At 35.0% G+C, this 20,841-nt stretch overlaps 1 protein-coding gene across 1 annotated transcript in view; it reads right to left on the bottom strand.

The window, feature by feature from the left end:
• LOC116156436 (early endosome antigen 1-like) overlaps nt 1-7,799 on the bottom strand; it is a 36,181-nt gene extending 28,382 nt beyond the window's left edge. The window contains 1 exon segment of the mRNA XM_064481702.1: nt 7,653-7,799. Within this exon segment, the coding sequence (XP_064337772.1) occupies nt 7,653-7,799 (147 nt within the window).
• Nucleotides 7,800-20,841: the final 13,042 nt, after the last annotated feature.

The following is a 20,841-nucleotide window of genomic DNA, read 5'->3' as shown; positions in this document are numbered from 1 at the left end:
CAGGATCATCTGAGAAACTGTTTCCAGCCTAAAAATTGGCAACAATTCCCCTCACTGGTTCCCACCCCTAGCCTTAGATATGCATCAGCCCCACACACTACAGAGAAACATTTGGGTGACCCACTGTTCATGGTAAGTATGCCTCATTCTTTCCATCAGGTCTGGGTAGTCAAAACAAAGGTTGAAACAGTGGTAGACCCAGGTTCTAATGCAGTGTATTTTCCCAAATAAAGACAGTGACAGTTCACATGCAAAGTCGTCTTTAAGAGTAAAGCATTAATCTAAAACATTGTAATATATTCACTGATAAAACATTAACTAATAAAGATATAATTATTGAATAAAAAACTCACTTTATATTTCAAATTTCATGGCAAAATTTATGCAAAAATATTAACTTAAATGTTTATATTTGTTTACAGATTCACAAAGAATAGCCAAGCCAACTTCCCAAGAGCCTCTTTTCCTTATTGAAGCTTCTTTAAAGCATGCATAATTAAAGCAATCCATATTCCCTTGTAGCATAAAAAATTAAGCAACACCAAGGCCAGGAAAAACAAAGCTATTTTGAGCAACCCATAACCAAGCTGCTAAAACAAAATATATAGGACCCACAGTAACACTGGAGTCATTAAGAAGTTCCTGTCCTCTTGTCTCATTTTCAGCGTGCACTTTCTGGTAATGCTCCGACAAATCAATAGCAGTTATACATCTTTTCCTACATAATGGACAGATGAAACCCTGTGAAATAACAACTTTTAGGAGGATATACATAAAGTTATTTATGAAACAAAATATAGACAGTAAAAACAGACATAACAGGAAAATAATTAGTATATCTCTTTTTAGTATATAGAAAGGAAATTTTTAAGCAGTAACTGCACGAAAGGTGAAAGACCTATCCAAAGTAGGACTTTGAAAATTAGTTTCCATCCTCATGCTACAAGTTTCCTCTGGTTCAGTATTATAGTAACCAGCTGCTTCAGTTGGAATATAACTACTCTTTTTGTTTATAATACTTCGTTCTTGCTTATCTGAGAGCCATTATTGGCAAACTAGTTTTTATTTTAGATCAAGAAATGACTGGCAGTTTTAACAAATACCTTTATGTAAGATAACATTCTCAACAAAAAAAAATTCTTATGATGAAAGCAATTTTTAGTCTTCACCATATTCCACTAGCCTAAGATACTATTCTTGTCCACACCCATGTGTTCCAGTAGGTAGGTTTCTAGTAGGTAACCTTTTATTCTAACTTTATGAGCCAAATAAAATCATTTAAAAACAATTTCCCAAAATCCCTATACCTAACAATATCTATATTTTAAATGTGAGATGTTACACTTATCTTTGGTTTGGGGTTTTGTCAGACAGGAACAGTAAAAGGATAAGAGGATAGAGGAATTGAGAGGATCAAGGAGAAAGTAAATTAAATGAAGACAGTGGTGAAGGACAATAGGTTATAAAGTTTATAATGTTATGGGTTTGGTGTCAAAAATAGATGTGGTTTTGAGTCACAACCAATATTGACTATATGAATTTTAAAAGTCACTTTATTTTGCTAAATATCATTTCCTCATCTATAAAATGGGGCTGATATTAGTATCTGTTCTTCTTCTAGAGTTACTGTATAGTATATAAAATGCTTAGTACAGTGCCTGAGACATTATAAGTGCTAAACAAATATTAACTGTCATTGGATGTACAGTTAGAGAGTAAAGGAAATGAAGCTAAGAAAGGCTGAGAGACTAGAAGAAAAAATAGAAATTAAAAACCTGAAATACTCAGTAAGGCCAAAGAAGTTAAGTAGTGAGGAGAGAAAAAGTTTTTGCGAGGACAAGCGGTTAAGGTAAAGAATGCAGAGATACGATTTTATTTAACATTTCAGATGAAACTATTCTACCTGATAAGAAGATGGAAGGTACTACCATGGGCTTGAGTAACTAGAAAAGAGGTAATAAAGATCATTGGCACTGATAACATTAAGAACTGGGAGGCTAAGATGTTCCTTGAGTCTCTAACATCACTTAGGACCATAGCAAGCAAGAAGACTGCAAACAAATGTTCCAAAGTGAGAAGCAAGGCAGGGTAGCAGTTAAAAGCCAGTCCTGGGCTTGAAACCTGGATTCATACCACTCTTAGTAGCACGTATGACCTTCAATTTCTTCATCTTAAAGGAGGTAAAAATAACACCTACTTCATATGGGGGAGTCGCATGAGAATTAAATGAAATAATAAATGCTAAGTGCTTATCACAGCATCTGATATAAAGAAAACATTCAATAAATGTTAGCTATCATTAATAACATTGTTCCTTTTGTTAACAACCCTTAAATGGGACTAGCTAGGGGATGAAAGTAAGGAACATGAATTCACTTTTTTTCTTTTTACTGATGAAAGTGCTGTCTTCCAGGCAACCACAGTCCCGAGTACTAAAACTACACAATAATTTTTCAAAAGAATGCACTGTTGCATTTTTTACCACAATATATTTATGCTGCCTACCATTTTACTCATTTCTTCACTGTAAGCATCCGCATATCATTCAATCATTCATTCAAAAAGTATTTACTGAGTGTGATTACTAGGTCATTATGCTACCGTGCCGAGAACACAATGGTAAAATAAAATGAAGTCCCTACTCTCAATAAGCTTGCAGGTTTCTTGAAAAATTTACTAAAGAAAATAATCACATTTTACACTCCACTAATCAGAAAATCCTATTAAAACTACCTTCAAAATATATTCAGAATCTCAGGACCTTTACTGTTATCGCTTGATCCAAACCACCCTCACAGTGTACATGGATCACTGCAATAGACTTCCAACAGTCTCTCTGCTTCTACCCTTACCCCACTAACAATTTTATTTTCCACAGAGCAGCTAGAGTGTATCCTACAAAAACGTAAATAAATTTTGTCGTTTCACTGCGCAAAACTCCCAAGTGACTTCCCATCTCACCAAGAGTAAAACACCTAAGTCGTTACAAAAGCCAAATGGCCCTATGAGGTGGGCCTCATTACCTCACTATCCCAGCCTCCCCTCACACTCACTGTGCTGGAGCCACACAAGCTTCCTGGCTTTTTCATCATGCCAGGCATGCTCCCACCTCGGAGACTGTCTACTTGTTCCACATGCCTGCAACATGCTTGTTCCAGAAGTTCACATGACTCGTTTCCTCACTTCCTTTAGTTCTTTCTGAGCTATCCGCTTTCTTAGAAACATCTTCCCTGACAATCCTATTTGAAATCGCACCCACCCAAAATACTTTCTGTGCCCCCTTCCCTGCTTTTATTTTTCAAAATAACACTGCCTCCTTCTGTACAATTTTAGTGTGATTTGGGTTTTTTGCCTGTTTCTACCCACTAGAATATAGGTTTCACCAAGATAAAAACTTTTTACTATTTCACTCACTGCCATATCTTCAGCATTCAGAACAGTGTCTGGCAATAATAAATATTCGACCAAGAACTGAATCTCATAATAATAGTCATTACCAAAAGGATAAGGAATACTTTTCCATAGAAGAACATGGAAGAAGTCTCCATCCTACATGTGAGCCAAGGAAAGTTTACTGAAAAAAAGTAATTATCTGCGATGAGACTTGAAGGATAACCAGATGTTAACCAAGAAAAATGAAAAGCCAAGAACAAGTAAGGCATAGAGATCAGCATATTCAAAAGTCCAAAGATAAGAAAAAACTTGGAACACCTTAAAATTAGGAGTTCATTATGCCTGGATCAAAGAACATTTAAAAAAAAAAAAACCCACATATATAAGGTTGACTGATTTCCCACAAAAGTAAAAATTTAATGCCATGGGGAAAGGTAACATTTTCAACAAATGGTACTGACAGGCATATGGGGGGAAATGTGATTTCCATATTCACATGGAAAAAATGAAACTCAACCAGTACCTCACACCATACATAATAATTTAAAAGAAACCACAGACTTAAATGTAAATGCTAAAATGATTTTTTCATCCTTCAGTCTTTTTTTCTGAAATATAGTTGATGTACAATATTATATGTTACAGGTGTACAGTATGATTCACAATTTTTAAAGGTTATACTCCATTTATAGTTACTATAAAATATTGGCTACATTCCCTGTGTTGTACACTGTATCCTTGTAGCTTGGGTTTTATTTTTTTAATCAGGAGAAAGTTTTGCAGTCTTGGGGTAGGCAAAAAATTTTGTAGAACCCAAAAAGCACTAACCATAAAAGAAAAGGATGACAAACTGCACTTCACCAAAATTTAAATCTTCTTCTCTTTGAAAGACATCATTAACAAAATGAAAAACAAGCCAGATTGTAAAAAAATATACACATCACATATTTCTGATTGTGGTATAAGGCCTAAAATTAAGGCCCAATATTATATGCTGCCTTGACAACTGGTTAAACTGGAAGAGCTTCAATGATCTAACTACAAGCTCCCCTCCTTACTCTGCTCCAGCAGATAAGGTCCTCTAGCCCAAAAACCCTCCTCTTCACTGGGAGCAGACACAGGGCCTGCTTAAGCCTGAGCAGCAGGTTTCAGTTTCCTACCAGTCCCTGGAATTATTCAAACAAGCCAATCACATCTCCTGTAGGAAGCAGACACCTCACCTTCCTGATACTATAATGACTGCTTCTCACAGCCCCTGAGTGTTCGTTTCTTCCCCAAGTGCAATCCTTGTGTGGCCCTACTTGGCACACAGTGTCCTCCTCACCTGGGCTGTGAGTATATGTGAATAATAAACTGCTGTTGATCTCACTTATCTAGTGTCAGGTTAATTATGTGTTGAGCCATCCCCATAAGTCTAGGGAGGGGCTTCCCTTAGCAACGGGGTGAATAGGAGGCAATCAAAACACTGACAAAGGACTTGTACTCAGAATAGATAAAGTCATCTTACAATTCATTAATAAAAAGATAATTCAGTTTTTTAAGTGGTCAGATTTCCAGTTCCAGATAAAATGGAATAGATACCCTTCTTTATTCTTCCAGCTAAACACAGCTAAAATCCCTAGGCATTATATATAAAACAAACATAAGACAATTTTGACAGATAAAGAGAGAAACGCAGACCAGCTAAGGAGCTCAGAAGCCAAGGACTGAGACAGTGGTGAGTACTCTGCATTTTCTTTTTGCATCATATATTCTAAACTAGGTGCTAGAGAAGCCGGCAACCTGGAAACTTCAGTGGACCCTTACCACTTACCAGTGGACAGCACCACAAGAAAAGGCTGCTCTCCCTAGCCAAAGGAGCAGAAAAACGAAGATTGGATTTGGTAATATGGTGGTCATTAGTGAGTGCTTTCAGTGAATACTAAGGATGGAAACCAGACTGGAAAGGGTTAAAGAGTAAATAAAGACATTTGCTTCTGCAATGTGATATACTAAATAGTCTGAACAACTACCCTGACAAGAACAACTGGCATAAAAAATCACTTATTACATTATATATTATATGTATTATATATTTGTTATAGACTGAATGTTTATCTACCCTCAAAATTCATTTGTTGAAATCTTAATCCCCAATGCGATGGTACTAGGAGATGGGATCTTTGGGAGATAATTCAGTCATTAGAGTAGAGCCATCATGAGTAAGATTAGTACCCTTATAAAAGAGACCCCAGAGAGCTCTCAAACCCCTTCTACCATGTGAGGACAGCCATCTATAAACCAAGAAGCAAGCCTCCATCAGACAAAGAATCTGCCGATCTTTGATCTTGAACATCCCAGTCTCTAGAACTGTGAGAAATAAATGTTTATTGTTTAAGCTACTCAGTGCTTTTGTTATAATAGCCTATACTAAGATAGTTATATATATTATTATACATAATAATATATAAAATGTGAGAAAAATGAGCACTAAAGCAAGGTATTGCTTTATTTCTATTTCTTTAAAATCCTGGAAGCCATATTTCAAATTTCATTTAGATGGCTGCTAAAGGAACAATGTTAAAACCTAGAGATTGTTCAAAGTGGGAAGCCAACTTCAGAGTAAAAGGGAAATAACCTGAGAGAAAGATTAAGAAAAAAAGAGACTGAGGGAGGGGGAGAGACATCGACCAACATCTTAAACGAGTCTGTACCTTAGCATGGGCTAACGGAAAAAACAACATCTCCTGAGAATTCATAATCACCAATAACCCTTGGGTGGGTAGTTGGATTTTACGCTAGTGAGTAATCTGAAGAATTTCAAGCACCAAACTTAATTTAAGGGAGTCTCAGGTTAATGGCACCTCTAAAGCAGTATTTATACGCTGATGGGAATAATTTGTGGCATGGGTAAAAATCAAAATCGTAGGAGGGAAAGATGATAAGCTGAGAATATGAGAGAGAATGGAATCCAGAGCAAAAGCAAAATGACTGACGTCTGATAGCAAAAGAGACCTGTCTTTCACATACAAAAGTAAGAAAAAGAGCAGAGGTGCAAGTATAGCTTTTAGTGACAAAATGAGCACATTCATCTAATGGTTCCTATTTTGTCAATGATGTAGAGGGTGACCAAAGGAAGGTGAGAATAAGGTAAGACACACGGAAGATTTAAGGATAACAGAGAGAGTACGGCTATCACAGACAACAGAAAAGGGACCCTGATAAGAAAGCACAGCAGGATTACCAGCCACTGCTCACTACCTTTTGGAGATTATTTGTTGTTTTTGGTCTGAATGAGGTCAGCAATTACTACTAAACTCCTTTCCAGGGTTACAACTGAGCACTCTGAGCTCATCACATCATGAACACAGTTTGGAATGTTTTCCTTGAATATATTTCCTTAAACTTGCTCATAATATAAAGTTCAACTGATACTTTCCTTCTCACTTTCACAGTCTTGTTAGATCTTATTACAGTTAATACACATATACATGAAGACAGATGGCCAGAAAGAGACAAAACAGAAAGATGAATGGATAGAGACATACCCAGAAACAAACACAAAAATAGACTCACCAACCAAGAGGTGGGGAAGAGTAGAGAAAAGGGGACTGGGTAGATAGCACAGTTAGATTCAGAAAGGGACAACTGACAAAAACTGTCAGAGCAGAAACACAAGTGTATCAATCTCTTAGGGGCAGTATTATGGGTGGTTTTTATGTTCTTCTCTCATCTTACCTCCTTTTTCTGTGATGATCATATATTGTTTGTTAAAACTAATAATAACAATAAAGCAACTACTAAGGCTGACTTTTGGAAAAATGAGGGTTTTTTTTAGACTTATTTACTTTATCCATTAATTTTCAATAAGTTATCAAAGATAAAAGTTCTTACAAAGTCATAAATGAAGACAACAAATAATGTATAAACTTTATATCTAATCTAATCTTTCATTAGCTTAGTAGTTCATGACAGTACAAACATAATTAGATACTAATCAACTGTAATTCTTCACAGATTTAAAAATCTTCATTAAGTTGAGATGACATTAACATTAAAGACAAATTGGTACTACTATTTTTCGGTCTTAATATACACTTTCTCAGTCTCAACTAAGCACAAATAGCTATCCATAAATATGATTCAAAAGGTGCTTTTCAATTTGTAAGAAAGATTTCTGAGAACTTTTTCTACAAAAGTTTAAATTACCAGTTGTTACTTGAAATATTTGCTATTTTTCCTTAAATATTGAATTTTATTGTAAAATTTTATTTTCATACCTCTGAAGAGCTTTCATTAGTGACATCCACAGTGTTTACAGGAGCTGCTGATGAATCTAAATCAGAACCTTGAGAGCCAACTCTCCCAGGAGTCTGAAACACAAGCAGAAGGGGGAAAATCAAATTAAATATTAACAATATATTCATAAACTATTTAATAACCTAAACAGTAATCAAGGCTAGCCTTATACATAAAAGTAGACATCCTCTCAATAATAACAAACAGTAGTAGAAGCTATCCTTTACTGGAGACCGACTGTACCTAATATTTTATCAAGATCTCTACCTGGATTCTCTCAGTTTTAGTTTTTTTGAAACTAATAAAGTTTATTTTTGTATATAGTGCTTTATCATCCTTATCTCACTTTCACAGAATATCTTATTTAATCACAATGACATCTCTGAGAGAGGCAGGGATAATGTTATCTCTATAGATAAGAAAAGAGAGAAAATAGACATCACAAAGCAGCTAAAAGATTTCTCAAAATTGTACTGTTAAAAAAAAAAAAAAAAGGAAGCAGAACCAAAATGCTAAAATTTTAATTCCTCTTGCATTGCTCTCTACTACACCAACTAAACTACAATAATTTGAGGGGAGCTAAAAAGATCAACACACCACACATTATCTAGTCACCCATCCATCTACCACCGTACTAACCATTACCAATCTATCTCCAATACTTAATATTCCATTGTCAGAGACAGTTTGGAGGGTTCAAGATGATGGTGTAAAAAGATCCTGAACGAACCTCCACCCACAGACACAACAAATATACACTTACCTATGGAATAGTTCTCCCAGAAAGGGACCCGGAAACTGAATGAACAGAACCTCCACAGCAAAGGTTAAAAGGACAGCAATGAGATGGATAGGAGAGGCAGTCACAAAACCAAAACTACAGCAAGCCACAATTGGGAGGGATCACAAAGGAATAGATCTTTCCCCTGAGAAGCAAGGGATTTAAGCATCACATTAAGCTCCCCAACGCCTACACCCTGCACGAGAGATGAGAACCAAAACATCTGGGTTTGAAAACCAATGGGGAATATGCCTGGGAAAACTAGAAAACTATAGGGAATAGAAAATCTGCTCTTAAAGGACTTGCACAAAGACTCATTTGACCTGAAAACCAGTGCAAAAACACCAAGCTGTGAAGTGCATAAACAATGGGTAAAGGGGACTCACCTACTAGCCTTGAAGCATCTGCTGGAGGGGCAGGAACCAGTTGGCACACCCCCAGGGACTGAGTCACTGGCAGGAGCCATTTATGTGATCTCAGGCTACCCTGCTAATACCAGTGCTGGCTGGCACCATTTTGGAATTCTCCATCCAACCTGTTAGCGCCAATGGTCACACCCCCACTGAAGCTAGCATTAACCTGATACCTAAATCAGATCAAAAAAGAAAATTACAGGCCAATTTCTTTGATGAACATAGATGCAAAAATCTTCAACAAAATATTAGCAAACTGAATCTAACAATACATTAAAAGGAGCATGCACTATAATCAAGTAGGATTTATTCCAAGATGCAAAGATCATTCAACATCCACAAAGCAATCAACATGATACATATTAACAAAATGAAGGATAAAAATTATACGGTTATCTCAATAGATACAGAAAAAGCATTTGACAAAATTCAACATCCATCTATGACAAAAACTCTCAACAAAGTAGGTATAGAGGAAATGTACCTCAACATAATAAAGGCCATATAGGACAGATCCACAGCTAATATCACACTCAACAGTGAAAAGCTGAAAGCATTTCCTCTAAGATCAGGAAATAAGACAAGGATACCCACTATAGACACTTTTATTTAACATACCATTGGAAATCCTAGCCAAAGCAAGTAGGCAAAGTAAAATAAAATAAAATTTAATTTAATTTAATTTAATTTAATTTAAAATAAAATAAGGAAAGAAAAAAGCATCCAGATCTGAAAAACAGAAGTAAAACCATCACTATTTTTGCAGATGACATGATACTATATATAGAAGACCAGAAAGACTACACACACATACACACAGTTAGCACTAATAAATGAATTCAGTGAAGTCACAGGATATAAACTCAACATACAGAAATCTGTAGCATTTCTACACCAATAGCAAATATCACAAAGAGAAACTAACAAAACAACCCCAGTTACAATTACATCAAAAAGAATAAAATAACTAAGAATAAATTTAACCAAAGAGGTAAAAGACCTGTACAGTGAAAAACCAAAAGACAATGATGAATGAAACTGAGGAAGATACAAATGGAAAGATATTCCACAGTCACTGATTGGAAGAATTAATATTCTTAAATTGTCCATACTTCCCACAGCAATCTACAGATTCAATGCAATCCCTATTGAAGTTCTAACGGCATATTTCACAGAACTAGAATAATTCTAAAATTTGTATGGAACCATGAAAGACCCCAAATAGTCAAAATAATATTAAGAAGAAAACAATGGAGGTGTCATGCTCCCTGATTTCAAACAATACTATGAAGCTACAGTAATCAAAACAGTGTGGCACTGGCACAAAAACAGACACACAGGTCAATGAAACAGAATTGAGAGCCCAGCAATGTAAACCCACACATATGTGGACAGCCATGTGCAAAAGAATGAAACAACTCAAAATGGATTAAAGATTTGAATGTAAAACCTGAAACCATGAAATTTTTAGAAGAAAACATGGGCAGTAACTTCACTGACATCAGTTTCTGTGGATCTGACTCCAAAGGTAAGGGAAATAAAAGCAAAAATACACAAATGGGACTGTATCAAACTAAAAATCTTCTGTACAGCAAAGGAAACTATCATCAAAACAAAAAGGCAATCTACTGAATGGAAGAATGTATCTACAAATTATATACTCGATAAGGGGTTATTATCCAAATATACAAAGAACTCACAACTCAACAACCAAAAAACAACTCAATTAAAAAAATGAGCAGAGGATCTGAACAGACATGTTTCCAAAGACATGTGCCAACAGGCACAAGAAAAGATGTTCAATATCACTAATTATTAGACGAATGGAAATCAAAACCATAATGAGATATCACCTCACACCTGTCAGAAAAGACAAGAAACAACAAATGTTGGAAAGGGTGTGGAGAAAAAGGAACCCTGAAAACTGGTGATTCGACTATAAACTGGTGTAGCCACTATGAAAAAAAAAGTATGGAGAGTCCTCAAAAAATTAAGAATGGAACTACCATATGACCCAGCTATTCCATTTCTGGGTATTTATCTGAAAAATACAGAAACACTAATTCATAAAGATATATGCACCCCTATGTTCATTACAGCATTACTTACAATGGCCATGATATGAAAACAACCTAAGTGTCCAACAATGGATGAATGGATACAGAAGATGCGATAAACACACACACACACACACACACACACACACACACACACAAACACACACACTAGACTACTAGTCAGCCATAAAAAATGAAATTCTGCAGTATTTGCAATAACATGGATGGACCTTGGCGCATGATGGACTATGCTAAATGAAATAAGTCAGATGGAGAAAGACAAACACTACATGATTTCACTCATATGTGAAACCTAAAAAAAACAAACAAACTCAGATACAGAGAACAGATGAGTAGTTACAAGAGGTAAAGAAGGTTGGGAAAATAGGTAAAGAGGGTCAACTGTATGGTGATTGACAGCAACTAGACCTGGGGTGGTGACCACTTTGTAATAAACACATATGTCAAATTATAAAGCTGCACACCCAAGCTTACATAATAAAATCTTAAGTGGACTATCTTCAAAACAAAGAATAGGTTAACAAAATTGTAACAAACACACTCAACAAACCTGACAATTAAAAGTGCCAAGAGTGAAGGTTGTGGAGAAAATTTACAACACATGTGATATGATGTTGAATTTGTACAAGAGGTAAAAAGTACAAAATTTGCATATATTATGACTTCAATTATGTAAAGACATAAACAGAGTTCGAAAGGTCATAGGAGATTGATGCATTTTACGCTAGGGTTATTTTTGTTGTTGTTACTATTTTTTCCCTATGTTATTGAAAGGATGAGATTTGTGTTAATGATTTTGTTAATCACCCACCTACCTCCTCCCAAAAATTTTTTATTAGCATGGTCATATTATTCTAATTTTCAGACTTTTTTAAATGTAAAAAAATTGGGGCTTGCAAAAAGATCTAGATGATTATATTTATCCAACACCTATCATTATTCCTTAGCGGCCTCCACCAAACAGATCAAAATTTGAAAATATAAGGAAAAAAGTTTATATCGTATGAGGAAAAAAATGTATATGGTATTCAAAGTATTTACTTCAACCAAATAAGAACAGGTGCCTGCTATATATTTGGCTACCCTAGGTTGCTGATAATATAAAAATACATTCCTACTACCAACAACTATAAGATCAACATAAAGTTGTATTAATATCTGCAAAAACTGCTTTCAAAGAATCACATGCAAGTTTTTGAAGAAAAAACAGTACTTCACAGGGGGGGAAGTTATCATTGTTTACTGTATGCAATACCTTGAAAGGAAGTATCACTATCATACAAGTTTTAACAACATGAAATTTCTTTGAAATGCATATTTGATCTATTTCAGTTGATCTAAACAATCAGCTTGTGAAAATGATAACTGCACTGCTCTAATCCAAAGCAACCAATAGCTAAGTCTTCTAATTGTGACTGAAAATCTGATAGCAAAGAAGACCAGAATCAAAACAAACGCCTAGTAGCATATAAAAAAAACAACTATTTTATAGAAGAACAGAAGTTTTTCTAATATCTGGTGATATACTGAGTCAGAGCTTTCAAACTCAACATAATCTCCCCACCCCTACCACTATTTATGACTCTACTCCAGAGAAGATCAAGCAGGAAGAGAACAAGAATTTCACTGGAAAAATAACTCAGTTTCACAACCTAATTGCTACTGAAATAAAGAACCTCATCTTTAAATTCTACCTAGCTTCAAAGCACTAAAACTAACTAAAAGGATAACTAATCTTTGTACACAAAAGAGACATAGTAAACGCTTACTAAGCAAATAAACAACCCATAACACTCTGAAACTAGACTGGAAATAAGACAAACAGGCAAAAGCTGAGTTAATAATAGACTAATTGCCACACACACACACACACACACAAAGGTGACTTGACTAAAAAATGAATTATTACTTTTAAAAAATATTTGAAAAAATTGTTATAGGCTACTAAACACACCTTATGCTTAGCAAAATTATTTCTGAAAATGGAAAGGATACAAGTATTAGAAATTAAATGACATATAACCTCAAAACCTTGGGGACTTAAAAGACATCTATTAGGATTTCTTATAAAATGTAACTTTCAGCACTGATTTTGTCACACTATTTCACCCTCAGCCCACCATAGAAACCAATTAGGAAAATTTTCACAAATTCAAAAAATGTGAAAAGCCACCTACTTATATGCAGACCCTAAGAAGGGTGCTTTAAATACATTACCTGATCCTTGCACTAAAAAGAATAATTGAAGATTTCTTAGGGCCCTCACTACCTCTTTACTACTATTAAGAGCTAAGACCTTACCACATTCAGATGAACTGAGAAGTATATTTGCAAATGATACTGTTTTTATGTCATGGAAAGCATTCCAGGGCTTCCCAGGGAGTTTTCATGCTCAATCTCTTAGCTTACTGTACACTATTCAGTGATCTCATTTACTCCTTTAATTTTAATAACCCCCAATGCAGACAAAAACAAAATGCTAAATCTAATCCAGATCTCTGCTGAACTTCAAATTCATATTTTCCTGTCCTGCTAAATATTTCTACCAGAGTGCCTTGGAAGCACCCCTAAGTCATTTTGTTCAAAACCAAATCCATTATCTTTTTCCACAAACCTTTTACCTGTCTGCATTCTCTATCTCAAATTACAAAAACGTCACATACTCATCTTGCCTAAATCCAAAGCATTACCCTTAACTATTCTCTTCCTTAAATGTCACATCCAATCCCAAGTTAATTCAATCATCTACATTATCTGACATACATCTCAAAAACGTTCTCCTAGAACAGTCTACCCAAGCAATAGAAATAGAAGAATAAACAAATGGGACCTAATTAAACTTACAAGCTTCTGCACAGCAAAGGAAATCATAAGTAAAACAAAAAGACAACCTATGGAATGGGAGAAAATTTTTGCAAATGAAACCGACAAATGCTTGATCTCCAGAACATATAAGCAGCTCATACGAGTTAATAAGAAAAAAACAAACAACCCAATCCAAAAATGGGCAGAAGACCTAAACAAGCAATTCTCCAAGGAATAAATACAAATGATCAATAGGTACATGAAAAAATGCTCAATATAACTAATTATCAGAGAAATGCAAATCAAAACTACAATGAGGTATCACCTCACACCAGTCAGAATGGCCATCATTCAAAAATCCACAAATGACAAATGCTGGAGAGGCTGGTGGGAATGCAGTTTGGTACAGCCACTGTGGAAAACAGTATGGAGATTCCTCAAAAGACTAGGAATAGACTTACCATATGACCCAAGAATCCTGCTCCTGGGCATATATCCAGAAGGAACCCTACTTCAAAATGACACCTGCACCCCAATGTTCATAGTAGCACTATTTACAATAGCCAAGACATGGAAAGAGCCTAAATGTCCATCAACAGATGACTGGATAAAGAAGATGTGGTATATTTATACAATGGAATACTATTCAGCCATAAAAACCGACAACATAACGCCATTTGCAGCAACATGGATGCTCCTGGAGAATTTCATTCTAAGTGAAGTAAGCCAGAAAGAGAGAAAAATACCATATGAGATCGCTTACATGTGGAATCTAAAAACAAACAAACAAACAAATCATAAATACAAAACAGAAACAGCCTCATAGACATAGAATACAAACTTGTGGTTGCCAAGGGGGTGGGGGGTGGGAAGGGATAGACTGGGATTTCAAAATGTAGAATAGACAATCATCTACATTAATTTTGAATCTATCCTTCTCCATCTCCTTTGCCGTTAACTCAGTTCAAGGTGTCATCATCTCTCACCTAGACTATAAAAAAGACTTAATTTAGCACTCTATCTCTACACCACAATTCCAGTTACTTTCTAATTTATTTCCCAAAGCACCTCAAATGAATCATATCCAAAATCAAACCCACTGATCTCAATGTTCTACCATCCTAGGGAAAAAGTTCATTTCCTCCCATGTTCTCTAGCTGAGTTAATAACCCTCATTTATTGAAAACCTCAGCTAAAGTCTAACTAAACACAAATTGGTATCTGTACATCACTGTTCATAGAAGCATTATTGACAATAGCTAAAAAGGTGGTAACAACCCAAATGTCCACTGATAGATATGTGGATAAACAAAATGTGATATATACATACGATAGATTATTATTCAGCCTTTCAAAGGAAGGAAATTCTAATCATGCTACAACATGGACATACCTAGGAAGTATTAAGCTAAATGATATAAGCCAGACACAAAACGACCAATATATGTGACTCCACTAATATGAGGTCCTAGAATAATCAAATTCATAAAGACAAAAAATAAAATAGTGGTTGCCAGAGGCCAGGGGTAAGGGGAATAAGGAGTTACTGTTTAATAATACAGAATTTCAGTTTGGTAATGATTTTAAAAAATTCTGGAAATAGTTGTGATGGTTGCACAACAATATGAATGTACATAATGCCACTAAATTGTATGCTTTAAAATAAAAACGCTGAATTTTATGTTGCCACAATTTTTAAATTTTAAAAAAAATTTTAAACCTAACTGAATCTCAAGCTAGTGGTATAGCCACACAAAGAAAATAATTATTTCAAGCGTTTTAAGAACAGTGTTTTGACTATATAGCCTTAGTGAGCAATAGTATAAAGATAAACAGAATTGCTTTAAAAAAAAAAGTAAAATTCATATTCAGTAATCTTATTAACAATATTAACATTGTTATTTTAAAGCTATTTTATGTATATATTTATGAAAATTGTGTTAATGTTAAGAACCAAGATATTCAGTATAAAATTTAAAAATATAAACTCAAATAAGGAAAAAGCATTTTATAATCTTAAATTTGAACTCTTGTTTTGCTTTTCAAATCTATCAATATGTATATGTGTATATATAACCTAGTTCTAATCTTAAAAGCTTAAAAGCAATGAAAACAGAGAAGCAATGAGCACTCTAAATGTCCAGACAGCGCTATCTAAACAGCATTCTCCATTTAAAAGAGCCAGGACTCTTTGGAGAAATGGATTATTCCAGCCTGGAGGAGAAATTTTATAAGATAAACCTGGGACATGTTGTTATGCCACAAAGCAAAGAGACTATCAAACACTGTTAGGGTCCAGTCAAAATAACAAGTCACCTTCAAGGTACTTCCACTAGCCACAGCTGGGACAATCTGCACATCAAAAAAAATCACACTGACTTCAAATGACTGAAACCCACTAAATATATATAAATCCATGAATTCGTGAAATATGTTAAAAATCCATGAGTTCTCTTTTCTCGAAGAAAGAAAAAGTCAAAAGACAAATAAGCAAGCCTCACTGATCACTATTAGAGTAGTGTATCAACTCTTACTCTGAAAATTCATAATTAAAGGAAAAGAATTAAGCGTTTATCCTGCCCATCCAGTATACACTGAAGTTCACAGCAACCAAATAGCCCTGAAAGATACTGAAAACTTCTTTACAGAAAAATGTCAGTTAATACAGAAAAATGTCAGTTAAAAATCTAGAAAATCAACAGTTTGCAACTGTCGATGAAATCAGTCTTTCCAACTTTGGTAACATCATACAACCTTTCCTTAGATAAGAAATATTTCTGTTCTTAAAACTATTATATCTTTTATTTATACTTCTCCTGTAACACTTACTCATAATACAAGGAGGAAGAAAGTGCTGGTAGATTGTTATAGTAATGACCCTCAATGAATTGTGCCTATGTTTTAATGCCCTTGTAATTTTTATGTGTAATCCTCTCCCACGTGGGCTCTGGGCTGGCCAGACTTGCCTTGGCTATTGACAGAGTAGCAAATGAGATAAAAGCAAAGATCTGAGAAGTGCTTGCACAATGGGATTTGCTCACTCCTTGCTGGAAACTCTTCTGCCACCATATAAGCCCATACTACCCTTGGACATATGTGGCTCAATGAATATAATCAGCAGTCTGAGTGAAGCCACAGTAGACTATGATCCCAATCAAAACCACAGATATCTCCAGCTGTATGAGTAACTCCAAGAGAGACCAGCAGAAGAATCACTCAGCTTAGCCTAGCCCAAAATGCTGATCTACAGAATCTAAAGCAAACAAAATGGTAGTGATTTTAAACCAAAGCCAAAGTTTGGGGATGGTTTATCATGCAGCAACAGATACAATTAGATACAGTAGATATAATGTCATACCTTCTCCTCAAAAGAGAAAAGGAACCTTTCTGAGGGCAGGAGCCTGATACAGAGTGAGTATTCATCACAATTCCTAGTAAGGATACAATAAAAGTGTCCACCTGAGTTTAATTTACACACAATAGTTTTCAAACATTAAAAATAATTAATATAACTACTCCAAGATTTACATTATTCTACTTCCATTGTTTCTTTTTTAACTTCTTAAATTAAACCAGAGATTAGAAGACTAAATGACAACTGTCAATATGGTTTTCAGGGTATTTGAGTAAAACCAAGTTTTTTTTTTTTAATCTTTGACAATACTCATTGGTAGAAAGGGTATTGGAAAACCATCACTCTCATACATTATTTGTGGGAGTGTAACTATATACAAAAAATGTACATACTCTCTGGCTCACTGCTAGGAAATTATGCAGCGGACAAATTCATTAAAGGGAGACCTATCTATGTGTACAGGCATGTTCACTGCAGTGTTGTTTATAATAGCAAGATTAGAAACAAATGAAATGTCCTTCAATAGGGAAATAATTAAATTTTGATAATCCATATAACGAAGTATAATGTAGTTATTAAAAATAAACAAATAATATAAGACACAATTCTGAAAATGCTAATACTGAAAGAGCTCCAAATTGTATTAAGTGGAAAAAAGAACTCAACTCATATGAAGAGTATTATTATACTGTATAATGTTAATGGACATATGCATAAAAATTGTGGAAAAATACACAAGAAACCATCAGCAACGATTACTGGGGAAGGACCTTCTACTTTTCATATTATAGCTTCTGTACTCCTAATCCCTAACTCCTGTCAGCTTCAAACTTCATATAAAATTTGTCTCTTGTCCTTTCCTGCTTGCTCTCTCTTCAATCTTGAAAATAGCCACTAATATTCTTCATTCTAATCTCCATTGTAACTCTAACACCTTTAAACTTGTCTCATAATTCATTTTTGCTAATTATTTTTTGTCCTGAGTTCCTTCTCATTTCTCCACTTTCTTCTTAAAACTCAATATATCCCAATCTATATCAAATCCTGATGTAGAAGGCTTACTCAGACTTTTCCATAAGATGACCTTGACCTACCATTATAACTCTACAGATGCTTTCCTATCCATCATAAAATCGTATACAATAGTAAGCTTCCCTAAAAATATACCACATGCAACCCTAACTCACTTATATCAGCTTTCAACTGAAAACAATTCCTATTTTTTTGAAATGTGAGCAATTCCACCTAACTTAGAGCCATCTACAACTTCAGTGAGTATGCAAATAGCCATCTATGTTATTAAAGTATTAATGCTGAATTAAGTACCATCCCTATTCAATTTGTCTTTTAAGTGGCTTCTAAAAGGCTATACCCCCCCTGTTGTACCTGATTCTAGCCCACTCCAAAATTTCTCAAGCACCACCACACAATGTACTTCTGCATCCTAAGTCTTTCCTGCCTAACCTACTGACACACTACACTATGCCAGAGAACGGGGCGAGAAGCATATACTTATCTAAATGCAATTGGCTCTCATTTTCAGCAGGGCCTGTCAAGTGTTCCAAAAACAAAAGTACATCTAAATCTAGGAATAGTGATTCAGAATATAGTGGTTGGAGTCACACAGACCTGAAATCAACTTCCAGTTTACCCACTTAGAAGCTTTATAAATTTATTTAACCTAAGACCCAAATTCCCATTTGTAAAATGAAACTGTTAATGTCAGCCTCACAGAATTGTTGTGAGGATTAAATGAAACAGTATGTGTAAACTGTTTTAGTCAGCGCCTGGCATTTGGTCGATATACTATAAATAGTAGATAAATGTATTATTATTAAGTGCACCTCTCTCAGAAAAGACCTAGATTCAAAATTCAAAACCTGGAAAACATCTCAGAAATCATGTTCTAAATGTAACACTTCCTAGATGAAGAAATGAAGCCCTAGAAGGTATAACTGGCTTACCTGACATCACTATGCTATCTAATTAATGAGAGAGTTGCAATTAAAACTTAGGTTTCCCAAGTCCTAATTCAATATTCTCTCTGCTATCTCAAATGTTTCTTGGCCATCTCTCTGATATCCATCAAGACACTTTATCTTTCTAATCTCAGCTTCTTCAATGACACATTACAGGGACAGAACAAGATCATGGTTCCTTCTGCCTCCAAAATTCATATTCCATGATTCATGTGGGCCCTAACCTGGCTAACTTAAAAGCATGCACACAGAAATAAAGTCAAATATATTCCCAGTCTCTATATATGCTTAGCTTTTTTATGGATACTTTCAAAACTCAAACTTAGTTATTGGTTACTAATAGTTACATGAAGTAATTTACCTCTCAAAGCAGTTAAATCAGAAAAAGAAAAAGAAAGGCAGCCAAGTCACTGAGACTACACAAAACTAATTATAGACAAGCTACTAGTAACTAAATTGGGTTTATAGACATCATACAATGAACTTGATGTTAAGTAAAAGAATAAAAGTTGTTAATATCTAACAATTTTTAAATATCTAACATATAATAAAATATCTAACACAGTTAGAATTGATCTACATATTTTAAGCAAGTTTAGAGTATAGGGTGTTTTGATTCAATAAATATGGATAGACAGATGCAGAAATACATCAAAATAAGAATTCACAGTCTAGTTCTAAGAAGATGCCACTTTTCATTCTTCAAGTCTAAAAATCACTTGAAGGAACTGGGAAAGGTGCTAATGATAAAATTTCCTGAACAGACTATCTGCGGGCCATGTTCAAAATCCCAGAATGTGCTTGAAGACCTACCATGTAATACTCCAGTATCTTTAACAAAAATTCTAATCTACTAGCTATGGATTCTTCTTATAAAAGATATGTAAAACATCAGTTTCAAACAAAATTCATAAAATTAAAATCCATCCTGAATATTACCATCTTTTATGATACAATAATCCCTGAGAAAGACAATCCAAATAGCCGATGACTCGTAATTCAGGCTCCCAAGGAAACAGATTCCGAGACTAAAATCTGCAAGCAGAACGTTTATTGGGGAGTGCTCTCAAGAACACATGTGCAGGCACATGGGGAGCATGACTGGGCCAAGGGAGAAACTGAACAGTATTGATCAAATAACACAGTTGGAACGGCAGCCTCAGTTAGTCTGACTAAGAGTCATGAAGCTAGAATGACCCTTCATATTAGTCTCTAATCGAGGCAAGAGGATGAATCTTTGTATGCCCTACATTAACCAGTAATGAATTATAGGCTGCTTCCAGGAAGGTGACATAAACTTTGGTGAGGCAGCCATGATTCCAAGCAACTAAGAGAACATGTTTCCATCCTGAAGAGGGGAAATCTATCCACTACAACAAACGTAACTTATTTGCATTTGAGATAACCATAAAGTGCTTTATATTGGGGAAAGGGGGTGGGGGAGGGAACTCAGTAGAAAAAGAGATCTACTATCTTCTAGAGCCTACTATGTAGCAGGTGCTGTGACAGTCACTTTGCATGAGCTATCAAATTTTACCACTGAATCCTTGCTTTCTTCTCAGCAAAGATGCTAGGAAACAGGATAAAAGAGATCAGGATTTGTTAAGTAACACCTAAAATGCTACTCTGGGGTTGCAAATGATCTGCAGACTCAAAATCCTGGTACTTATAATTTTCAACTAATATTTTGCACTCTGAAAAGCACTTTAGAAATCATCTAGATGGTACCCTCATTGGACAGACAAGGAAAGTAAAGCCA

The sequence above is a fragment of the Camelus dromedarius genome, chromosome 33 (genome assembly GCF_036321535.1).
Source record: "Camelus dromedarius isolate mCamDro1 chromosome 33, mCamDro1.pat, whole genome shotgun sequence".
NCBI classification, from domain to species: Eukaryota; Metazoa; Chordata; class Mammalia; order Artiodactyla; family Camelidae; genus Camelus; species Camelus dromedarius.
This window is presented reverse-complemented; position numbering and strand designations above follow the sequence as displayed.